The sequence below is a fragment of the Pteropus medius genome, unplaced genomic scaffold, assembly GCF_902729225.1.
Source record: "Pteropus medius unplaced genomic scaffold, Ma_sr-lr_union100, whole genome shotgun sequence".
Taxonomy (NCBI): domain Eukaryota; kingdom Metazoa; phylum Chordata; class Mammalia; order Chiroptera; family Pteropodidae; genus Pteropus; species Pteropus medius.
The window spans coordinates 10352918-10376450 of record NW_024355990.1 but is presented as its reverse complement, the minus strand read 5'-3'; the positions used below and the strand labels follow the sequence as shown (position 1 = coordinate 10376450).

General features: G+C 37.6%; 1 protein-coding gene across 13 annotated transcripts in view; it reads left to right on the top strand.

Moving 5' to 3' along the window:
• The window catches only part of CEP112 (centrosomal protein 112), a 327899-nt gene that overhangs the window by 122162 nt on the left and 182204 nt on the right, over positions 1-23533 (top strand). For all 13 annotated transcript variants that reach the window (XM_039859703.1, XM_039859699.1, XM_039859702.1 and 10 more), the window contains one exon: positions 9988-10095. In XM_039859703.1, the coding sequence (XP_039715637.1) occupies positions 9988-10095 (108 nt within the window). The remainder of the gene's footprint in view (positions 1-9987; positions 10096-23533) is intronic.

Sequence of the window (23533 nt, the reverse complement as noted above, 5' to 3'; positions counted from 1 at the left end):
TAACTTTCATTCCAAAGTTAGGAAGAGAGGGCACCACTATTGATCCTAAAGAAAATGGAAGAATCATAAAGTGGTATTTTAAAAACTTTATGCCAACAAATTACACAACTTATATGAAATAGACAGATTCCTAGAAAGATGCAGATTACTAAAGCTGTCTCAAGAAGAGGTAAAAAAAATCTGAATTGCCCTATGATCAATAAGGATATTTAATTAGCAATTAAAATTTCCCCACAAAGAAACGCCTAGAATCAGATGGTTTTACTGGTAAGTTGCATCAATTATTAAAGAAAAATTAATTTTAATATTTTGAAAACTTTCAGAAACTTAGGGGGAATGAACACTTTCCCGTTCATTCAGTAAGGCCAGTATTACTCCAATATTAAGGCCACAGACACTGCAAGAAAACAGAGTAACATCTGTCATGTAGAGACAAAACTCATAATGATATTTTAGTAAACTGAATTCAGTATCATATAAAAATGATCATGCACCGTAACCAAGTAGGGTTTATCCCAGGAATCCTAGGTGGTTTTAACATTTGAAAATCAATTGACACCATATTAACAGAGTGAAGGACAAAACCCACATGATCATTTCACTAGAGACAAAAGAAGCATTTGAAAAAGTTCAACATCATTATGATTTAAAAAAAACTTGGTAAATTAGGACTAAAAGTGAACTTACGCAACATTAGCTAATAAAGACATCAGTAAAAACCCTACAGCTAATATAATTAAAGTTGAAAGACTTAATGTTTTTTCTCCTAAGAACAAGAATAAGGTGTGTGTGTCTGCCACCTCCAGTATCGATTCGAGATTCTAGCCAGCGCACTAAGGCCCCCCAAAAAAAGACTGGAAAGGAAAAAGTACAAATGTCTTCTGATGACATGATCCTGTATGGTCAAAATCCATAAAAGAAATACCAAAACTAATTAATGATTTAAACAGATTTGCAGAATACAAGGTTAACATGCAAAATTCAGTCATACTTCTCTATATTAGCAATGAAATAATCTGAAAATGAAATTAAGAAAACAATTTAATTCACAATAGCATCAGAAAGAATAAAATATTTACAAATATTGCTGAGAGAATTTTTAAAAATCTAAGTAAATGTGAGCTATTCTATGTTCATGGGTTGAAAAACAGTATTATCCGATGGCATTCTCCACAAACTGATGTATAAATTCAATGCAATCACTGTCAAAAGGCCAATACCCTTTTCTGTAGAAATTGACAATAAGAAATGTTTATTTTCACCAGTAAATTTTATAAAAGTAAATAGCAACAAACTATTTTCCAACTACTAAGTACGTAGAAATCCATGAAGGCCTAAGGAAACAGGCAATGACATATTTTTGTGGCGGAAGTGTGGTTATATAACTTTTATAAAGGGTTAGTTTAACATTGTCTTATCGTTTACCGATTCTGCTTGTGGGACTTTATTTGTCACGAGTACTGAGTGTGGAAGATGTATGTTCGAGGATGTTTATTGTAATGTTATTTATTAATAGTGAAAAATTACAAAATATACATCAGAAGAGTTGGAGAGAATGCACAAATTATAAGAAAAATTTAAGATAACAGAGAAGTCTCAGAATTGCAGAGCTGAAAGCCCTGTAAATAATGTCATGTTAGAAACTATCAACTTAAGAACCGTGTTGGCCACAAAATGGGACTGCCAGAAAACAGGGAGGGAAGATAGTGTTTGTGGAAGTGATTCTGGAACGGCCCTTTAATTGGGCCACCCGCATGGCTTTGCCTGTTCTGTACTGTGCCCGGTTCCTGGTCTGTCTTCATCTTCCTTCTCCTTCCAGTGGGAGCCCTGCCAGACACGCTTGAGTCCTCTACTTCTTGACTTTAAGGGTTCATGTATTTTAGGTATTCTAGGGCTCTAGGTGTCATGTCTCTATGGACCGGTTAAATGATCCAGTGAAAAACCTTCCTTGGTGCGTGCCTCTAGGGTTCCCCTTTGTCACCCCACAAACCCTACGCCTGTGTCCTGTCATTGTGAGCAGCCCTCACCAGGCCTGATCTGTGCAGTGAGGCTGGATGCAGACTCCTTGACAAGTATTAGTGATGGCCACCGATGGGTGGGAAAACCTTTTGATTGTCTCTTGATGAAGAAATGTTCTTCAGTGGTTTCAGTCATAAATAGTTTTACAAGTGCGATTGAGTTTGTGAAATAGGAAAAATACTTTTTGTGTGAGCATAATAATAAGTAACCCCATTTACAGTGGACTTCTTATAGTTAAGCTAGCTCACTCATAAATCAAATAATTCTTACTGGGCAAATTTTAACTAACATTGAATAAAATATGTATGTCAAAACATGGTAAATTAGAAGCCCTTCATTGCAGATTATCAGTTGATTAAAAAGTGATATAACTTAAATTCTAGAAGAAAATCAATCAGCAGATTGATTATTTAGAGAATCATAATGTTTTCAGCTTTTTCCATTTTCTATATTATTAACAGTTGTCCTTTTCTGTTGTTGCTTTGAACTGCTCTTTCCTCTTCTTCCTAAAATCTTCTGTGTAAAAGCCAGCAATGCTTAGGGCATCTTTTTCCATTTGGAAACTGCTGCAGACAGCAAACAATGGGATTTGAATTAAAAAATAAAAGCTTTGAGTTTGTTTTTGAAAGTGAATTGCTACTTCAAAAACGAGGCCCATGAGAGAAAATGGAACAGACTTAAACTTTAAAAACATTGCTTCACACTGTTTCTTTCACTTTGAAGAACTTTTACCTCGTTTAAGATTGCTTAAATAACCTAATTTTTACTCTAATGGTGAAATCCACTATAAGTGTTAGCTGTCAGCAATTAGTTGTATAAATTATACATATTTTAATTATGAAAATTTAATACTCTGTAGAATTATTTCCGTATATATGTATGTAATCATATTTTTTAAAGGAATGGTGTTTTGTATTTGCATATTCTCTGTGAAGCAAACAAATGACTGAAAAAGACAGCTATGTTTTTTGAAGTATTGGCAGCAATTCTAAAGTGAAATTTTTTAATCTTGTAAACTGACTGCATGCATGTCAGCTAACTTGTTTCTCCTGGGGACTCCACTAGTCATTTGACTTTTGTAGTTAATTTTTCTCTTCTTGAAAATACATCCTCATTAAATGGCATTTGCTGCTATATATCTGGCTTTAAATTCTGTTCCTTTTTCTTTGCAATCATCAGCTACATGACATTAGCATTATCCTTGGAAAACCCACTGGCTTGCCATGAAAACAAAATCCTAAACCATTGCTCTTGACTGGTGAGGTTTCTTCTGGCTCTTAGGACACTTGAAACTGGTTAGCAGTTTCTTACATTCTTAGAGATTGTATGTTTAGTTCATCATCTTGTGATTGCTGTTGAATTAATAAAAAAATTCTCAAGTTACAAGAAAAGAAGAATGCCATCTGGATATATTTGTGCCATTAAGTGTAAATGGATAACAAGCAGACTTAAAGAAGGAAAGAATCATGTAAACTATTCACTGTGGCTTACACCTTTGTCCTCTTGTCCCTTAAGGGTCATGCCGGCTCATGTAATTTTCAGTGGTTTTTTTTAGGCCAGTTTTAAGGTAATAAAAGATTTAATACAAATAGAAGCGTTTTCTCTCAATTAGTTTTTGATGATAATGGAGAAATCTCTCTACCCTTTTAACATTTGGAATTTTGTCTTTAATTGAGATTAAATAGCAGAGGTAAAATTCCAGAATTATATTTAAATGTTTCAATAGAGGCTGTTGTGATAATCAGTTCCAAATGAGAACATCCAAAGAATATGTGTAAGTATGTGACTTTGAAAAACAAAATTAAACAAAGAAACCTGTAAAAAGCCCCAAATAATTAACTCTTAACTTTTATCCTTAAATGCTTAATAGAGTAGTAAGTGAAATTTTTTTCCTAATAATATTTATCAGTGACTAATCTCTTTTGCAGAAGGAAAATAAGCCAAAAAGAAAAGATCTATGAGAACATCGGACTAGAAAATGTCATTCTTTCTATATTTTGCTGATTTGAAGTTATCAGTTGTGAAAATAGTAATGTTATTATTTTTTAATACCTCAATTGTTTTTAATTACTGGCCAAGGATTTAACAGACTTGACTTCTTATTCTGTTCATTTATAAAAAATTAATGAATATGTGCTCTATACCAGCCATGCTGAAGATTTGGGAATTTAGAGATTAAGGCGTGTTTGCGGCTTGTCTGATAGACCAATGCATAAAAGTGTGTAATTGTAATATGTGGTATAACTAGTAGAATAAATAGGTCATTAAGAGAACACAGAGGAGGGACATCTGAGGTATCCCAGTGAGTTATACATTTGTTTGCAATTATGGCTTCTTTGTGTAACTATGAATTTCTCAAATGTTTACTTGTTAAAATGTTATTGGTAATGAATTTAGCAAGGTCACTAAACATTAGATCTGATATACAATTCATTTTCTTTCTATATATCAGCAATTAGCACATAAAAATAAACTTTGAAAAAGATGTCATAGTACCAGAAAGCTTCGCTTAACTAAGAATAAATCTAACACAATGTGTAAGGCCTCTGTTTTGAAAACTAAAAAATATTATTGAGAGAAACCAAAGAATGCCTAAATAAATGGAGAGAATTATCATGTGTGTAGATTATAAAAATGTCACTCCCCAAATTAATCTATAGAGTCAGCACAGTTCTAAAAATCAAAAAGTTAACAGTGCTCTTTGAGAGGGAGTGAGGGAAACTGACAAGCTGATTCTAAAACGTATAAGAAAATACAAAGGGCTAAGAATAGCTATGGCAATCTGGGAGAAGAACACGACTGCAGAATATATATTACCACATACTGAGACTAACATTAAGCTATAGTAATTAATATGGTGTGGTTTTGGCACAAGGGTGACCAGTATTACAGAAGAAAGAGACCAAAATAGACACACGTATATGATCGATCAGATTTCTGTCAAAGGAGATATTGCAATGCAGCAGAGAAAAGATGATCATTTTAATAAATGCGGCTGTGTCAATCGGATAGCCATATGGAAAAAAAAAAGAATCTTGCACTGTATCTTACCCCACTCACAAAATGAATTCTAGTGTTGTGGATATACAGTGATAGGTAAAACAATAAAATGTTCAGAAGAAAACATAAGAGCAATTTTGATACTTGAGGCAAAATTTTTTAACGAAAAGGCATAAAAACCAAAATATTGTTGAATTTAACAGATGTCAGACATATTGTCTGTCTTATATAAATTAATGATGATCTCTCACAAAAGATAGACATAATGTATAACTATAGATATAATCAATTAATTTGTTAATTGATTTTCCCCGTTAAGGATATTTGTTCTTAGTCTTTAGCCAGATACAGAAATAATCATATCTGCCTGCCTCTTTCTATCCTCTCTCTCTCTCTCTTTTTCTCCCTTTCTCTCTCTCTCTAATCTACCTACCTATCTATCCATCCATCTATATCTATCTTTCTATATTTGAAAATATTTGAAGGACAGTTTCTTATATTATCTAAATATATATCAAATGCAACAAAAATATATTTTGAATTGTATATTTCGATACAGTCGTATACTTGTATAATATGAATTGTACATGTCAAATTACTCAGAGTGTAATAACAGAAGAGTACTTTACTAGAGAAAGAGCAGTAACTTATTATGACCATATTCGACAAAGACTGCCAGATGTTGGTCTGCTGTCCATCCCTCCTTTCTTACTAATGGAGCCCTGATTTTATTTAGGGCAACATTAGACACAGTTTTAAAACTGCAATCTCTTACCTTGCAGATGGAGCTCGCCTTTTAGTGTAGTTCCAGTGAATGAGATGCAAACAGCATCATTAATTTGCTGTTGACAGGAACTTGCAGGAAAGCCTCTTGAAAGGGTATTTGACTAAGCTAATATGGACCCTTGGCCCTTATCCCCTTACTCTTTACCCTTTGCCCTTTCCTTCCCAGATGTTCAGAGTTGCAGAAGCCATTTTGCAACCATTATGGGAAGGTTGAATTGCAGAGACCTTAACCCTGACATCTTTGAACTGTCAATGTAGCAGCCTATTTCTGAATTTTTTGTTACATGAGGAAAAACATAAAGGGCCTGTGTTGTTTAAGCTAGGGACACTTGGGTTTTCTCTTACGTGTAGCTAAAGTATTGCCTGAGGCACCATAGAAGGGAAATTCAGCAGCCTTTTTTACCTCTCTTTATTACTGCTTTAAACACTAACCATTTGCAGAAATACAGCCAAACCCTTTTCTGCTTCTAATTTGACCACCAAGTTTTACTCTTAGGTTTTTTGGAAGCCAGAGTTATACAGTGAAGGAGGATTAAAAAAAGAATTTGAAGTTGAATGGAATATGGAATGATGTGTGATGAAGCAGAATCTTTTGTATCTATGGCAACTGAGAACTCAGCGTTTCTATACAAACCAAGTATTTAACAAGACTTGGTTTTCGATTTTTTTTGTCGTTAAGTTGTGGAAGAAGAATGGAATGGGGTCTCGCGTTTTCTGTCAGTATAATCTAAAATAATATGTATTTCATTGTCTTATAATACCAGTTATTTACTTATTTTTCTTAATGTTTAAGTATAAAAGGTCTTCTTTAATTTGTTTTTTATTTTGATTGTAGAAGATAATTCTATTTTTTGATAGATGATATTCTGTTTTTATACACTGAATATATAAAGCTCTTAATTTTTATTTTAAATGTTTTAATATTGGAAATATTTAAATATTATTTATTTTTAACATTCAATCAGTGCTTAAGTAAAATAAGAACCAAAAATCAGTTTCATATGAAGATCTCTCTTAAAACTACTAAGCAAACCAGGTCTTCCTTCCTTGGTTTATCTTCATTCAGTGCTTTAAGAATTGACTACATATTTATCCTGCATACTCAGACAATTAATTAGTAATTAAGATACAAAAGAAAGAATTATGTTATAGTTCCTTTTATTTGGGAGCTCATCATCTAGATAAAGTGCAAATATTTGAAACACTTCCATACTATAGAGAAAAAAATGTGCTAGAAAAATAAAGATGTCAAGTCGTGGAGTGTAGAGAGGAGGACATTTATGTCAGTTGATGGGTTTAAAGAACACCTCAGAAAGGGGAGGAGACTTGAGTCAGCCTTGAAGATTGACAGTGCGAACAAGGAAAACACGATGGGGCTTTCTCGGTAGCGTGAAGAGCAGAAGGCTAAAGAATCGAGAACAGCCAACCTGTCTTGGAAATGCCAAAGATAATGGAGTAGAGGGAGTGTCGATTGCCGAGAACAAATAAGGAGTCTTCTGCTTGAGGTTTAATGCGAGAAGCATTGAAGGAGAAAGAGCCTTGAAACCCACATCGAGTTAGAGACCAAAGAAAACACAGTAGGCTTGACTGTGCTTCCTTAAATGATTTCTTAGTAAATTTATTCTTGACTACAGTGCTGATGACCTAGGGATCAGTAATCTTAGAGCCCTGATCATTGAATTTGGAAGCTGATGACTCATCGGGGTTGTGATCCTTGGTATTTACAAAGAAATACTTTGGTGCTAAATATAATGCCATATTCTAGATACTTCAATGTAAAAGTCAGAAACTGAAAGGTATTGTTAGGTGGTGGTAGTGGGGGGTGATATGCATTTTGTTCTTATCCATTGAAACTGGCTGCTTTCCACTGGACATCGTTACTCCTAGAAACTTAAAGTTTAATCATGCCGAATAAATGTATTTGCGGGGTATTTTAAAATGCAACATGGAAATTGTGAAGGAAGCATTTTCATGGTTCATTTCCTTTATAATTCATCTTTTATCTAATCTTAGCACTTAACAAAAGGTAACCCAAAAGAGAGTATAGTATACAAGTTGAAAAGGACTATCTCAACATATCAGTGAAGCAGAATAATAAGTAATAAAAAGTAGCCAGGGATGGAATGATTGTCACATTAACTGACAGTTGCCTCAGAAAAAAATTATTTCCCAGAATTAAGCCAGGAGTAAAAAGCCAAATGAAGTACCACACATCTTTGAATAAAAGGTGCCATTCTCATGTTACTCATATGGAGTACTTTTTCATTATTATATGTAAGAATATCTCTCCCTGTCGCATCAAAAGAGCATGTCACATGATAAGAGGAGCAAGGACAATAACAAATTTTCTAAGTGATACTAATTTTCAGTACTAATACTAATACAATACTAATTTTCTAAGTGATAGAAAACATTAGATTCAATATTATTTTGTAACAAAGAATCTGGAACTATGAAATGTTGAAAGCTTTTCATTCAGTAAATTTCAAACCAAGTTGGGTGCACTGTCTTTTTTAAAAAATTTTCATTCGATTAGTTTTTATTGAGTCTACATGTGCTAGGCAGTGTGCTAAATGGTTGGGGTACATGAGCGAACGTGGTACATTCCCGTAAAAACACCGCTAAAGAGCAAGTTACTTGTGCGGTGACCTGGGGGTGATGTGTCCTGTGGTAAAAGGAGCAGCAGAGCCAAGGGATGGGCGACCGGGAGGGCTGGGGTTGGGCTGCGATGTAAAACAGAGTGGGCAGGGAGGTCGCAATACTACGTGACACTTAAGCCCAACTTTAAGACTTCGAGAAAGAAGCCCTGTGAATATCTGGGGGAAGCTTCTAGACCCCAAGATTACAGCATTTCTGGCACGTTTTAGGCTTAGCAAGTGGGCTGGAGTGCTAGTGGTGGTGGAGGTTCAGAGCAGTAGAGATGAGCTGATAACTGGGCTTGGATCGTGTGGGGCCTCATAGGACGTGGTAGAGCCTTTGACTTTTACTTTTTGTAACAGCTTTATTGAGATATAACAGTTTACTCACTGCACGTGAACAATTCAGTGGCTTTAATGTATGCACGGAGTTATGCAACCATCACCACAATTATAGAAGATTTTATCACCCCCAAAAGAAATGTCATACCTTTAAGGAGTCACACCCACCCCCACCTCCTTTCACCCTAGACACTAACCTTTTTGTTTCTATGGATTTGCCTATTCCAGAAATTTAATATAAATGGACTCATACAATGCGTGGTCAAAAAGACTTAGCATGTTTTCAAGGTTCATCCATGTCGTAGCATGTAACAATGCTTCATTCCTTTCTATGGCTGAATGATTGTATGGTTATGCTATATTCTGTCTCTGTCTATTCATTTATTAATTGATAGACATTTGGATTGTTTCCTCTTTTTTTCAATTATGGATAATGCTGCTATGAAGATTCGATGTAAGTTTTGTGTGGGTGTATGTTTATTTTCATTTCATATCGAGGAGTGGAATTCCTGGTTCAAATGGTAACACTCTGTCTAACCTTTTGAGGAGCTGCCAAATTTTCTCCCAAAGCAACTGCCCCATTTTGCATCCCACCAGCAGTGTGTGACAGTTCCAACTTCTTCACATCCTTGTCAACACTTGTCATTATGTCTTTTTCGACTGTAGCCATCCTAGTGGGGGTGAAGTGGTGTGCCATTGTTTTAACTTGAAATTGCCTAATAACAGTGATGGTAAGCATGTTTTTCTATACTCGGTCATTTGTGTATCTTTGGAGAAATGTCTTCTCATTTCATTTGCCCTTTTAAAAATTGGGTTTAATTGCTCATTTAGTATTGAGTTGTAAGAGTTCTTCATGTATTCTAGATACAAGTCCCTTATGGGATATATGGTTTGCAAATATTTTCTCCCATTCAGCACATATCAAGGCCCTAATAAAACCTTTTTGAATATTCAAAATTATAGTTCCCTTAGTGTTTTTATAAAATTAGAATTTAGTCAATTATAGACTAATTTTTAATTTCCCTGACTTAAATTATTAAAATATACCAAAATAGACTGAAGTATCTTATTTTATCATCTTTAAATTTATTTTTATGATCGATGAGGGGTTTGAAATTTGTCATTTTAGTGAATGGACAAATAACAAAAATGTGGGAATTTTTTTGTTTAAAGAATTTAATATTTGATTTTTAAAATTTTATAGATGGAAAGAGTGGAAGCAGATCTAACTAGATCCAAGTCTCTTCGTGAGAAACAGTCGAAGGAGTTCGTATGGCAGCTGGAGGACGTCAAACAACGATATGAACAGCAGGTTGGTCTTTCCCTTTGATGATGCCATTTAATTTCTTAATGTGTATATAATCTCTTTTAAATATCTTTATATCACAAAATCTCTGCACAATGAAAATATTGCTAAGAACGTTATTACCAATATATTTGAAGTATTTAAAATAATATTTGTTTCAGTAAAATCCAGAAACAGAATTTTAATTCCCCACTGAAGTGTATTCTGACCGTTTGTCAATTTGAATGTTTAATTGAGACATTTATCGTGATTCTTGAGTTCTACCTACCTGTCAGAGCACCAGTCTGACGTCTTCATTTCTCTAAGAATAGTTCGGGGTACCTGCTGTGGGCCGGGTACTTACTGTTAGCGACACTGTGGCGGAGCAGTAAGCGGGACCAACAAGGTTCCTTTTCTCAAGGAGTCACAGTTCGGTGGACGGCCAGCCCTGAAATAAAAAATGAAATCAGTTCAGAGAGCGATTTGCAAAAAAGAAAAGACCCTCGTAGATAGGCCTTGCGGGTGGAGGGTGGGAAGGGATTACAGCACTGAGAAGTGGTCAGGGGACCCCTGGAAGCTGGGACTGCTGTGCCGAGAATCCTGAAAACCGGGGACCGGCCGGCCATGAGGCCTCTGGAGAAGTCGTAGTCTAGGCTGGGAGAAGAGCACATCTCATTAGAGAGTAAGTAGTCTTGTAATTGGCAGAAAACATTCGGCCATCCTGAGATGCAGCAAGGTGGGAGTGTTTAAGAACCAAAGCGAAAGGCCGGCTGCGCGGGAGTGGAGCGCGGAGGGCCCCAGCTTAGGAGACGGTGGTGGGGGCGAGGCGGGGTGTCGGGCCAGGCGACCCCCGGGCCAGGCGACCCCCGGGCGGGGACTTGCGGTTTTGTTCTCCGTGCTCTGCCCCTTACGTATTAGTAAAAAGGTTCTATCCTGTGATTCTTGGAATATTTAAGGTGGCTATTAATTTTAACTTGTTTGTTTACTTTCTTGTTTCCTTAAGAGCTGGAAAAATGTTAATTAGCTTAGGCGATCAATTAGGAAGATATTTCTAAAGACAATATTTGAACCATTATTCTGTAGACTTGCATTTTTTTTCATTATTTTTAATCCTTTATCAAGAGGGACCTACGTCAAAAACTAATTAACCTATTGATTACTGAATTTTATTCCCTCTAAGTGATAGCAGTTAGTGGCTCACCTGAGTTCCATTAAAAGGAAGTCTGATCTGACATGTGACCTTACGGTTTTTGTTGTTTTGCTGTTGTTTTAATCTTAAAATGTTAGTATAAATACCTGAGTTTTTTTCACAAGGGTGGCGTAAAGGCAAAATAATTACAAAGAAAGACAAAAGTTGGAAAATTGGCCCCTCTTTATTATTTTCATCATCTGGACTGTCCTTTGAAGAAGAGAAACATAAATGAATTGAGTAAACAACAATGTAGAAACATCTTCAGCCTTGGTGTCAATAAAATTCAAATTAGAATGGACAGTGTACAATTTAAAATTGGCAAAAGTTTAGTAAAATTGGTATTTTTGTAGATTGCTAGTGGCATTATAAATTAATGTAGCCTTTTGGGGAAGGGCATTGGTAGTAGCTACCGAGAGTCATAAAAATTGTTTACACCCTCAGGCCCAATTATTCTTAACCTTGAAAATATTTAAACAATGATGTTAATTATTAGATGATGGAGTCATGGTTGATTCTTTTTGTACACCCCCCCCCATTTTCCATATTGTGACATTCTTCTTTTTAATGTTACAGTCACTTTTTTCCCTCGTTAGTTTTGTTTGCTTTTATGTATTTTTTAATTTTATTTAATTTTTAAACTTTATTATTTTATTAAATTTATTGGGTGACATTGGTTAATGAAATTATATAGGTTTCAAGTGTACAGTTCAGTGTCATCTATTGCATTGCGTGTTCACCACCCGAAGTTAAATTTCCTTCTGTCACCATAAACTTGACCCCCTTTAACCTTATCTACTTCCTCCTCTCTCTCCCTTCCATCTGGTAACCATGAAACTGTTGTCCGTGTCCCTGAGTGTCTGTTTGTCTTGTTTGTTTGTTGCTTTGAGTTTTATATCCCAAGTATAAGTGAAACCATATGGTTCTCAACTTTTTCTGACTTATTTCACTTAGCATAATAACCTCAATATCCAACCATGTTGTTGCAAATGGCGTATTTCATCTTTTCTTATAGCTGAGTAATAGTCCATCGTATAAACATAGCACAGCTTCTTTATCCAGTCATCCATCGAAGGGCACTTCCGTTGTTTCCGTGACAGTCACTTTTTTAGTGTAAAAATACATTCATATAAATTCATCTGAAAGACTGTTAAGCTTCAAAGGCATTTCTCAGAATAATAGATTTAAAAATCTACCAAACTTTCTTGTCTTTTGTAGTCTCAGTCAAAAAATACTTAATAAGGACAATTAAATTTTTGAAGAATTGATACTATTAATAGAAACCATACATTATTGCACTTCATTTTTATTTGTATTTCATTTTTATGAAAAAGATAAATGGTATAAATGTATAATAGGAATTGAAAAAAAACCCATCCAAGGAACTCTCACCCATTTTTCCCCTTCCTGTGTCTTGTGGGCCTGTTCAGTAGGATGATGAGAATGGTGACCCCAGGCAGTAACACACAAAGGAACGATAAGGGCGGGAATATGAGTTAGTCGATGGTAGGAAAATATTTATCGACATGATAATACACAAACTTTTAAACTTTTTTTTCAGCAGACAGTTCTGTTAACTGGAACAGTATTCTCTGCCTGATCACTCCAGATTGTTCAGGTTTTTCTTACTGTGAAAGTTTATCCTGAGAAAGGATAGGCTTATGATAGTGGTCCCTGCAAGCCCCATGCGTTCACTAAAAACGAAGCCGATTAAACTAAGCTCATTTTCTTTGAACAGCGTGAGCGATAAGGAAAGGAGAGTAGATGTAATATATCTGGACTTCACTGAGCCACCTGACAAAGTCCTTCATGAAGGAAATGTAAGAAAATACGGTTTAGTATTGGTACGTTTATGTGGTTAAGTGACAGTTTAAAGGGCCATCTCTTGAATGACTAGTGTCAACCTGGAGTAAGATTTCTAATTATGTGAGTCACTGGATGATGATACAGAAGTAAAGTTTCCTGCTTGCTTAGAATTCAGTGGAGTAGTTAACATGGAAAATATGAAAATCAGTTTTCTGAAGCTTTAAACGGCTGAAATTAAGGAGATTAAGTTTATTGGGGTTGAATATAAAATGCCATGCTTTGGTTTAGAAAATGATCTGCAGAACATATTTGGCTGGGGTCTGAGGGGTGTGAGAGATGTAAGGCGGGGGCGGCAAGGAAGACAGCATGGAACCCCTGGGATGATGGGATAGTGGAGGGAAAAGGCACTGTCTCCAGGATATCGTTTATATATCAGGTCGGGGAGAGAATAAGTCGATTCTGGTTACACATTTTAAGTAGGACGCTGACAGACTCAAATGTGTTCAAAAGAGCGTTTCCAGCATATAGAAACGTTTGGAACTATGCCAGAGGGAATATTTAAAGGAATAAAGATATTTTGCCAAGAGAAGATTAGACTAAGGAGAATCTCCCATCTATTTATTTTTAAATTCGAGGTCTGTAATCCAGGAAATGTTATGCCTGTTCTGTGTGGTAATCATAATAGCTAATGGTCAGTGGGACCTTCCTTACGTGCCGTGTTTCACCTGACTTAGGCCCCTTCCCGTCTTCACAGCGATCCTGTGAAGCAGGTACCATTGTTCATTACCCCCATGTTCGAGCTGAGGCACATCCGGTTAACTGACCCAAGATCCCACACAGTTTATAGGTGATAAAGTCAGAACCTTAACCTGAGCCATGCTCTTAATCTCCACTCTCATGGGACTCCCGTGGTGTTCCAGGGAGCAGTAGAGCCTGTGTGTAGATGGCACTGTGAGGAGTGTTTGAGTGGCTTCAGAGTAGTTCTCCCCTAAAGAAGTATTCAAACGTGCAAGTGGTTTACCCCATGAGAAAGCAGATTTCTCGACTTGAGTGTGTTTGCATATCAGGAGTGTCGTGGAGGGATGCCGCGCTTTTGGGGGGCTGCCCTCTCACTGTGGTTTCTTCCATTTCCAGTGTTCTGTGACTTTCTGTGCCTTTGCCTGACTGGACCCTCAGACAGTCTATGTGTCTCTTGGCAGATTTAGACATCTCTTAAATGTTAAAATCTTAAATAGTTATAGTGTTTCCCACTGGAAGGCTATGTAGATGCTCATCACCCAAGCTTCTCAAACTGGGGTGGGTGATCCCTGGGGTTGTGAGCAAGTGTCAGGATATATGTAAAGCTGCATACATTTCCTGGAGTGCTGGATGCCCGTGGTGATTTGTGGGAAAGCAAGGTAGTTTTACTATTGCGGGAACATTCGTTTTAAAACAAACATGGACTTTCCTGTTTTGTAAGATGCAAAGTTCTCATGAATGTTTAAGATAAAATAGGACATTTCAAAGAAAATTCCAGCTTGCAGAGGCAGCTTCAGGCTTTGACCTCAGATCCCCCAGGGGGGTACTATTCATTTTCACTGCTGCAAGGGATACTTTGGTGGAAAAGTTTTAGAAGCACTTTTCCGGTCTGATCCTCACATTTTTATAATGAGGAAATTGACATCCAGAGGAAATGAATGAGTTATGCCTTCTGGGCCTCAGTTTCCTTATTCAGTTTTAATTTTTGAGCCCTTCCCTCATAGAAAGCATCCTGCCAGGAACTGTAATGAAGTGAAAAAAGCAAAGTGGTATTTTAAAGTATTTTAGCCAAAATGCAGGCAAAAAGTGTGCAGATGTGGAGAGAAAAACATCAAACGCATGGGATAAACACTCACACAAATATCCTGTAAAGCCCAAGCTTTCATCAAGATTTCCTGTTTCTTTCCTGTATAACCCATTGGAACAAAAAGACAATTCTAATTGTCTTTTCACAAACCTCATTCAAGTTGGAAACAAATAACAAACCAGGCATGCTAGGATTTCCTGAACCATGGAGATTTTTTTGGCAATTCCATCATATCATTCTTTAGTCTTATATTTTATATCTTCTCTTTTCACTACAAAGCCTTTAAAGGGAAATGTAGTTCCACAGATAAACAAGGTCAAATTCTTCAGAATGAATAAATACTTATTGTTGATTATAAAAAACACTAAAGGGCCAACCCCTTACACGTTACCATTATTTGAAACTTAAAATAGTTTGGTAGCAGAGACAGTAATAAAGATAAGACAGGAATTATACAAAATAAGCAAATGGGAAATTTTAAGATCAGTGGAGATATTTAAAAAGCAGATAGCATGCAATTCCTGTTTTTTCCTCTGTAAATATTTTAGTTTTTAGTCATCTAGATTTTTTTTAGGTAACATAGCCTAAAAACAAAGGCCTCTTTAAAATGAGACGATTTAGTCTACACTGGAAAAGGATATAGTAGAAAGCGAGAGAAAGCAAGAGATGGAGAAAACAGAGGAAAGATATTCACTAGAACAGGTAGGTTCTCAGGGAGGTGGAGGTGTGTGGGCCGGACCCCAAGCACAGGGAGAGGTGTTCGCCTCGGAGGGGAGGAGCAGGCCTCCTCTGTAACTGGTGGGGGAGGGGGCACAGATACACAGAAGTTCGTAAGTCTGTAGTAGTAAAATGGGGACACTCATTACTGGACGTTTTCTTTGTGAGATAGGAGGCAAGATCATTTGCTGGGACCGGAGGAATTATGGGGGCAGGAAAGCTAAGGGAAGTGGGGATTTTTACAGTCATTTTGGTGATGGTCTGGCTGATCCAACTAGAAGAACTTGGGAAAATTTCATTTTGGTATTGAGGTCTCAGATGAGGTTAATAACCATGAATTTGTGAGTCCCCCTAAAACCTCTTCAAAACGAACGTTCATGTGCTTTATTGATATCTACGTCTTGTGTGCTCCTGTCATTTTCTTTCTTGTTCTTCTTACTCTTTTTAAGTCTTTCGGCTCGACTTTCCATTTCTAGTTTGTAATAAATAATTTGGGGGCCTCAACTGCATATCAGCCACTCTTCTCCTCAGTGATCAAGACAATTGCAGTTTACGATCCAGTGATGCTACGGGTCTTTCAGATGATTTCTTTCTATAACCCATGGAGTGCAGCCATGCTACCAGGCATGGACTGGTCCTGCAGGCAGCAGGCACAGTGCCAGATACCTGGCCTATTTGGCCGCCAGAATCAGAGACCCAGGCAGTGACGCTACAGAGCCCAGGCCCATGGGTTGGGAGCCTGGGTTCATAGAACAGAACGGGCATTGATAATTAGTGAAAGATACTTTTTCTTTTGTTTTGCTTGGAACTTTACTCATCTTGGTTGAAACAAATGGCACCTTTATCTAGAATGGGAATTAAGAGAGCAAAGATGAACACAGTTCTTTTCAATAACTATAGTATGAAGAATATGTTATGTATTGTTTTAGGGTTACTTCCTTTTAAGACTGTTTCCTAGATAGTGATATGGCTAACTAATGATTCCCATTCTCTCGATACCTTAAAAATCTAAAATTGAAACAATGTCTTTCCAGTCATTCATTATTTAACGCATGTTTATTGAGCAACTACTTTGTGCTAAACACTATTCCCCAGGTGCTTAGGATAAGGCAGTGAACAGAGTAGAGTCAGTGTATTTATGGCAGAGGAGACACCACCACCATACACAGGCGCTCTCGCTTCCTCTTTCTCGAAATATAACATAAGATAAGATGATGACAATTACTATGAAATACAGCAAGATAAAGTGTTTGTGAATGAAACAGCTATTTCGTAGAAGGTTATTTCATATAAGGTATTATTTTAGATAAAGTTGTCAGTGAAGGACTCTAAAGAAGTGACATTCTAATTAAAACCTGAATGAAGTGAAGGAGGAAACCACAGAAAAACCTGTGCTGAGAAAAGAGCATTTCAGGTGGAGGGAGAGGGTGGGTGTATGGCCGAATGGAGGGGGCAGGGGGGTGCGGGTAGGAGCCGAGGTTAAACAGAGAGCAGATTATGTCAGCTTCTGTAGACTGCTGGGGAGGTTAGTATTTATTCTGAGTGTGTTGGGAAGCCATTGGAGCATTTGAGCAAGATCTGGTTTACGCTTTAAAGAGATCTGTGTGGCTGCCGCGTGAAGCATCGGTTGTAGTGGAGGCAGGAGAGGCAGCGGGGAGGCTGGCTGGGAGACAACGCAGTAGTCTGGCAAGAGACTATGTGGCTTGGACCAAGGTGAGCGTGGGTAGGAGTGATGGAGGGGGGTCAGATTGGGGACATATTTTGCAGGTAGGAGTCAGTTAATGGATGTGAAGTAGAGTGGGAGGGCAAGAGAGAGCTCAAAGGTGACTCACAGGTTTTCCAGCTGAGCAACTACATGATTACGCTGACACCTGAGTAGAAGAAAGAAAGGCGGTCCCAATTCCGAGCCCAGGGTCATGCCAGTAGTTAGCGCCGGGAAGAGGTGGAGGAAGCAGCAAAAGGCACTGAGAAGGACCAGCCGGTGAGGGAGAAGGAAGAGCTGCAAGGTGCTATTTCCCATAAGCCATGTGCCTGCGCAGCAAGGGTTTCAGGAAGGAGGAAGTACGCAACCAGTTGTTTCAGATGCTGCCAAGAGGGGAAGTTAGATGGAGGCTAAGAAGTGACCATCGGATTTGGCAAGAAGGTCTTTAGCTACCACCACAAGACCAGTTTCAGGAGAGTGTGGGAACCGAAGCCTCAGTGATATGAGTGGAGAGAATGGGATGTGAGCAACGATTCTGAGGAATTTCGAAAGAAAAGGGAGCAGAGAAATGCGATGGTAGCTGAAGGGGTGTATATCAAGGGGGAGTTTTTTTAAAATGAGATATAATAAAAGCGTGTTTGTTTATTGATGAGGGTGATCCAAGGGAGAAGAAAACGTTGATGATACAGAGAGTGAGGAGATCATTATGCGCCCCTCATGCTTAATTCGGCAAGAGGGGACAGAACCCAGGGCACAGGTGGAAGGACGCACCTTAGGTAGCGGCAAGGACGGCCATCCGTTTGAGCCGGGAATGGCACAGGCTGTGCAGGTAAGCCAGCTGGTGAGGCGACAGGGAAGGTGAGGTCATTCTCTTCCAGCTACTTCAGATTCTGTTTGTTGATTGCTCCTCAATGCCCATGTTCCATTCAAAATTATGAGTAATGGTGAAGCACTGAAGTAGGTGATGTGAGGGAGCGAAGGGGAAGGGAAGACATAGTCTAGTACTGGAGTTTACCACTGGGTTGATCTCTTTGTCCTTCGGAATTGCATACTTGCTGGGAAACTTGAGTGACTTTTATATCTCATATTCATTCAAAAGCAGTGATACACTAGATTAAGACAAACTGAATGTGTTTTCAAGAAACAGATATAAGGTAAATTAAAATTAAAATATACAATAAAGACACGTTTTTTCCCCAAAATGTTGAACTCTGTCTAAGAAGGTATATTCTTAGTTAATGAATTTCCTCAGTTTGGGTGCGGCAAGAAAAAACCTTTTTGAAGCATTTGACTATCTGAATCCTGCCTGGGTTTTAATTGAGAGATGGCAGATAAAAACACAGAAAATGTAGTGAATTTTTCAAAAAGTTCTAAAAGCTCAGGGTAATTATCGTCACTCATCACTGCAGGTGCTGGGTAAGTCGTTTGAAGTGTTCAGTGGGAAGGAAAACTCAGAGAATGGCACCTGCTCTCGGCTCATCTATCGCGTATCAGCTTCCTTCGTTGTCGCTGCTGCGCTGCCAGCCTCGGTTCGTCCAGTGTCGGAGTCTTCAGCAGGCATTCGTGCCAGGCTGTTGATGGGTGACTAGAGAGGAGAGGGAATGAGGGGGCAGTACGTGCCGGCGGCCCTCGTTCCGTCTCTGATGGCAGTTAGCACAGCGATATTAAACTTTTAAATGAAGAGAACTTGCGTGACTGAGCTGAACTGTTGATTGACAGATTTCATGGGTGGCTCTTTGTGTTGCTGCAGGTACCTAATCCTGGAACCACATGGCCACCCAGATGCTAAATTCTATTTCTGTTCTTGACGCACTGCTGCCTCCTTCTTTTCCTTTCCTTTCCTTTCCTTTCCCTTTCCCTTTCCCTTTCTTTCTCTCTCTCTCTCTCTCTTTTCTTTCTTTCTTTCTTTTTTTTTTGTGTGTGCCTGTTTCTATTAAGATGTCGTTCAGAAAGTCAGGCCATACTGTGGTATCTCTGTGCTAAAATGTATTTTCCCTCTGACTCCAAAGGCTCAGAGCAGATTGTATATGTCCTTAAGTTTATCTTTAAGGGAGTCTTTATCTCTCATGTAATGTAATGTCCAGTTGCACATTTTATGTCATATATCTGCAATTAAGAGACAAGGATTCCAATATCTTTTAGTGAGATATCACAAAATCAATCTAGTGAAATGGTGCCAACTTTGCAGTAGACTCTGTCCCACTGAAGCTGAATTTCCAGAGCTCTAGAGAATTTGATAACTTACTTTGACATTTCAAATATGACGTTTTGCAAATGCAAATGAGAAACTTACTCAGAGACATAACCTGATGATGCTAAGTCTGCATCTCTTCAGTGGAAAAGGCCAGGGCACGATGCACTTGTCTTTTAGTGTGGATCTTAATGGCATGAGTCTTATCAACTGCATAAGTGGTACACTGAAGTTTACAATCAGGAAGCAAAATTTTTTCACAGGGAGCCCTTAATGGGAGCGGGAACAATGTAGAAGTGTTATGTGGCAAGCCCTGTAGAAAAATTCTTGTCTTTCAATGGCTATAGTGCCCTTGAACTATTTCATTCTGATGTATGTCATCGTTCATAGCACTGAACTGGCCTTCATCTCTTTTTTAAAAATGTAGCACGTTTACAATAGTTTGTGATTTTATTAGGTAGTAGTCTTTTATAATACCTCAGCGATATTGACCCAAAGTGGAGATGCCAGAACTGCCTTGGCATAGTTTTGAGGAAGAGGTCAAAGTCTCAGGAAAATGAAAATATTAGAATGATTCTGTTACTTCAGACCAGATAACCTATCCCGTGGGAGGGCCTAGAAGATTCTGCCTTCACTAAGGTGCTGAGGAATACACTGATGGTGAGGACACTAGTATCGTTGGGCAGCTCTGTGGTGGCTTCCTCTGTGTTCCAGGGCCAACAGTGAGAGGTGCTGCTGTGGGCTGGGCTGCCTCTTTTCCATAGGCTGGTAGGGTTCCAAAACAGCAGATGCTAGGTAAGGCACTAAAATGTCATAGGGAAGGTGATGTGATTACTGTAATGGGCAGCAAGGCTAGAGTGGTGTCTTGATCTTCAAAGATCTGTGGTGGTAACAAATACAGCATGGTGTTCTGACAGACAAGGTAGACAGCGGCCAGCGAGAGTACTACTTATGCAGCGTCAAGAAGAGTTAAGAGCTGGCGAGTGAACTTTTGACAGTTCTCCACTTCGTTGGAAAACCATGGGCCTTCATGACATTTCCAGATCTCAGTTCACAGTTCACAGACCCAGAACCCATGTGTTTGGAGACCATGTCCCCTGATAAAGACTCTTGTAATGCTATGACAGGTAAATATTCCCCCAAAGCGAGCTTTTGCCATTTGATATGGTAACTGCACACAATGAAGAAAGCAAAAATTCTACCAAAATGTTATCTTTTAGAAGTAACTATTGTTAATCTTATATGAGCGTCATTCCAGAAATTTCTATAAGAGATAGATAACGGTAAGTGAATATACGGAGAAAAACAGTTTTTTAGAAACAGGATCATGCTATATTTGCCCTTTTTATGAAAATATTTAATTTTATGCGAAATTAGTTGAAGTGAAAAAACAAGGGAAACTGAAAGAATTTCTGAAGTTTAGAAAGTGTTTCTTTACCATACAAGATGATTTTGTGGAACAGTAAGAAATAAAAATTAAAAATACATTGACGTTAGAGTCATTTTTAAATTTTGTGGTTCAATTTTCAGAGTATTAGTTTACTCCTTACTATAAAAAATAAAATTGACGTGCCTACTCTTCCTTCCACGCACCCCACTCCTCTATTTTGTCAGTGATAGTATTATTTATACATTTGTTGGTTTGTAACATGCTTTGTTTTATAACTATAATTATCACAATTATATAGAATAATTTTTTTATTTAACTCATTTATATGCTCACCACCACCAGGACTTTTAGCACAGCTTCTCCACATCCGAGTCCTTTGTTTTGATTCATCTTTTGACTACTGATATCATCGCTGGTTTTTTTAAAGAAGAACATGTAGTCGTATTCATTGCATTTCTGCGTGCTTGAGAATCACCGTATGTCCCCTTATTTTTGAGGGATAGCTTGGCTGGGCATAAAATTCTCTGGTCATTGTTTCTTTTCTTAAAACTTTCTACACATTGTTGCACTGCTTTTGGCAACTTGTGTATTGCTCTTAATAGATCTTCTTCAGTCATCTCTTGGTTACCTGAATTTCATCCTCAAGTTTTTTTGTTTCTTTTTTCAAGAGTGGTTCGGATTCTATAGTCCTTGAGTTTTTCCATGTTTTAGTTTAGTTGTAGTATGCTTCAACCATTCTTTGCCTCAATCTGAATTGTTTGTTTGTTTGTTTGTTTTTGGTATACAGTGTAATTTTTTGATGTACACATTCATCTCTTCATTAACTTCAGGGAAATTTTTTTATACCATATCTGTGAATGCATGGATTTTCTTTTCTTAATTTTCTCTCTACATTATCTTTTCTTTGCCTCCTTCATGGGCCTTTACTATGATTATCTCAAGTCTTTTGTCTATGTCAGTGATTCGATTTTCAGCCATGTTTATTCAGTTCATTGTTGTTTTTATTTTAGAATTAATTTTGTGATGGAGTTATTTTGATCCTAGTTTTGTTGTTTTATTTTCTTATCTTTGTGTTCTCTCTCATATTTTTATTAAGTTCTCCTATCACTCTAATGGTTTTTAATTTTTAAAGTATGTTTTCCTCCTCTCCAGAATGATGGGCCTTCCTTCCTTTCTGCCTCTCGTCTTTCCTCCCCCTCTTTAGCTAGGTTATTTTTTTCCCTGACATAATAAATTTAAGGTCGTCCAGACACTTCTCCCCTTCATCTTGCTTGGGCTTAACGTGGGCAGCTCTGTCCACATCTACTACTTGTTCTGGTGTAATATGTGTGAATTCTCTTTGATTCCTTTTCTGTATTTATTTTCAGCTTGCCTTCCTCTAAGTTTCAGTTTGAGGGCGTGGGCATTTTGTTGCATTCACTTTTCTATACCTTGAGGTAATGATAAGGATGGAGGAGTAGAAATTCTTTGGAGCTCTGAACAACTTTTATTAGAGAAACTGCTATCTGCTTTTTTAGCATCTTATTACTGTTCCACACCAGGATTTACTCTTTGTATTGGAGAATTTTTTCCTTTTCTTTCTTTTTTTTTTATGGTAGCTTTGAAGCTCATGATTCTATCTGGGAGAATCAGCCCCAGTTTTTCACTTTCCCAGCTTTATTCATCTCTTTCCAGCAGCTGTTTCTATCCCATACATTTACTCTCCTATTCCCCACCTGGGAAGAACGGAAAAAGGAATGATTGATTAGTAGTCTATTTCTCCACAAAACCGAGGTAGTAGAGAATATTCCCCAGCATGAGAATATTCAGTTCAGCAGTCTACCTCTGGAGATGGAGAGTGGGGACCAAATAGTATGTCCCACCAAACCATGTCAGAATCTTCTCTTTCTTTCCTTGGCTACTACCTTTTGAAATTTATGTCTAAGATGATATTCCTCTTTCCTTGTTTGGTTGCTCCCAGTGAAAGTTCTCTTGTTTTGTTTTTAACATTCATTTTTATTCTTTTCACAATTTTCAGCTTCCTCTGCTATCTTTATCTGGGAGTTCCAGTGCCAGGTGTGTTCTGTATGAGGCAGTTCCTCTCTTACTACTGAAACCAGTTCAGCAGCAACTGAGTGACTGATTGTCAGGGTGTTATGCTAGGTAGCCTCTAAATTACTCCAAATTCTTCAACTTTTTTATTTGTATTCACTGGGGCTTTAACCTATTATACCAAGGCTTATAGAATATAGATTTTATAATTTGGTTACATTTAAGATTATTTTAGTTAGTACTTCGTACCATATTCCTCCATATTAAGGTGTTGGGTGTATTCTAGCACTTCTGTAATTTGTTTTTGGTTTTAGAATTACTGCCATTGAGATGTATTATTGGGATGTGTTGGTCTTTTATGTGGTGTGTATTGAGAAGTAATGGTTTCTGTAGTTAAAGCCTTATTCCATCTCCTTTTGTCTTTTTCTTTATAAGGTTATTTAAAGGTGTTCAGACCATATTTGCTAGCACTAATTTCACTGTAAAACAGTTGCCAGGACTTGAAATATATGTTCTAAGACCCCCAGAGACTTGGATATCTGGCATTTTCTCCTTGGTCTTTCTTGGGGCCGGAACGTGCTCCTGCCCTTGGGCACTTCGTGAAGCATCGTTTG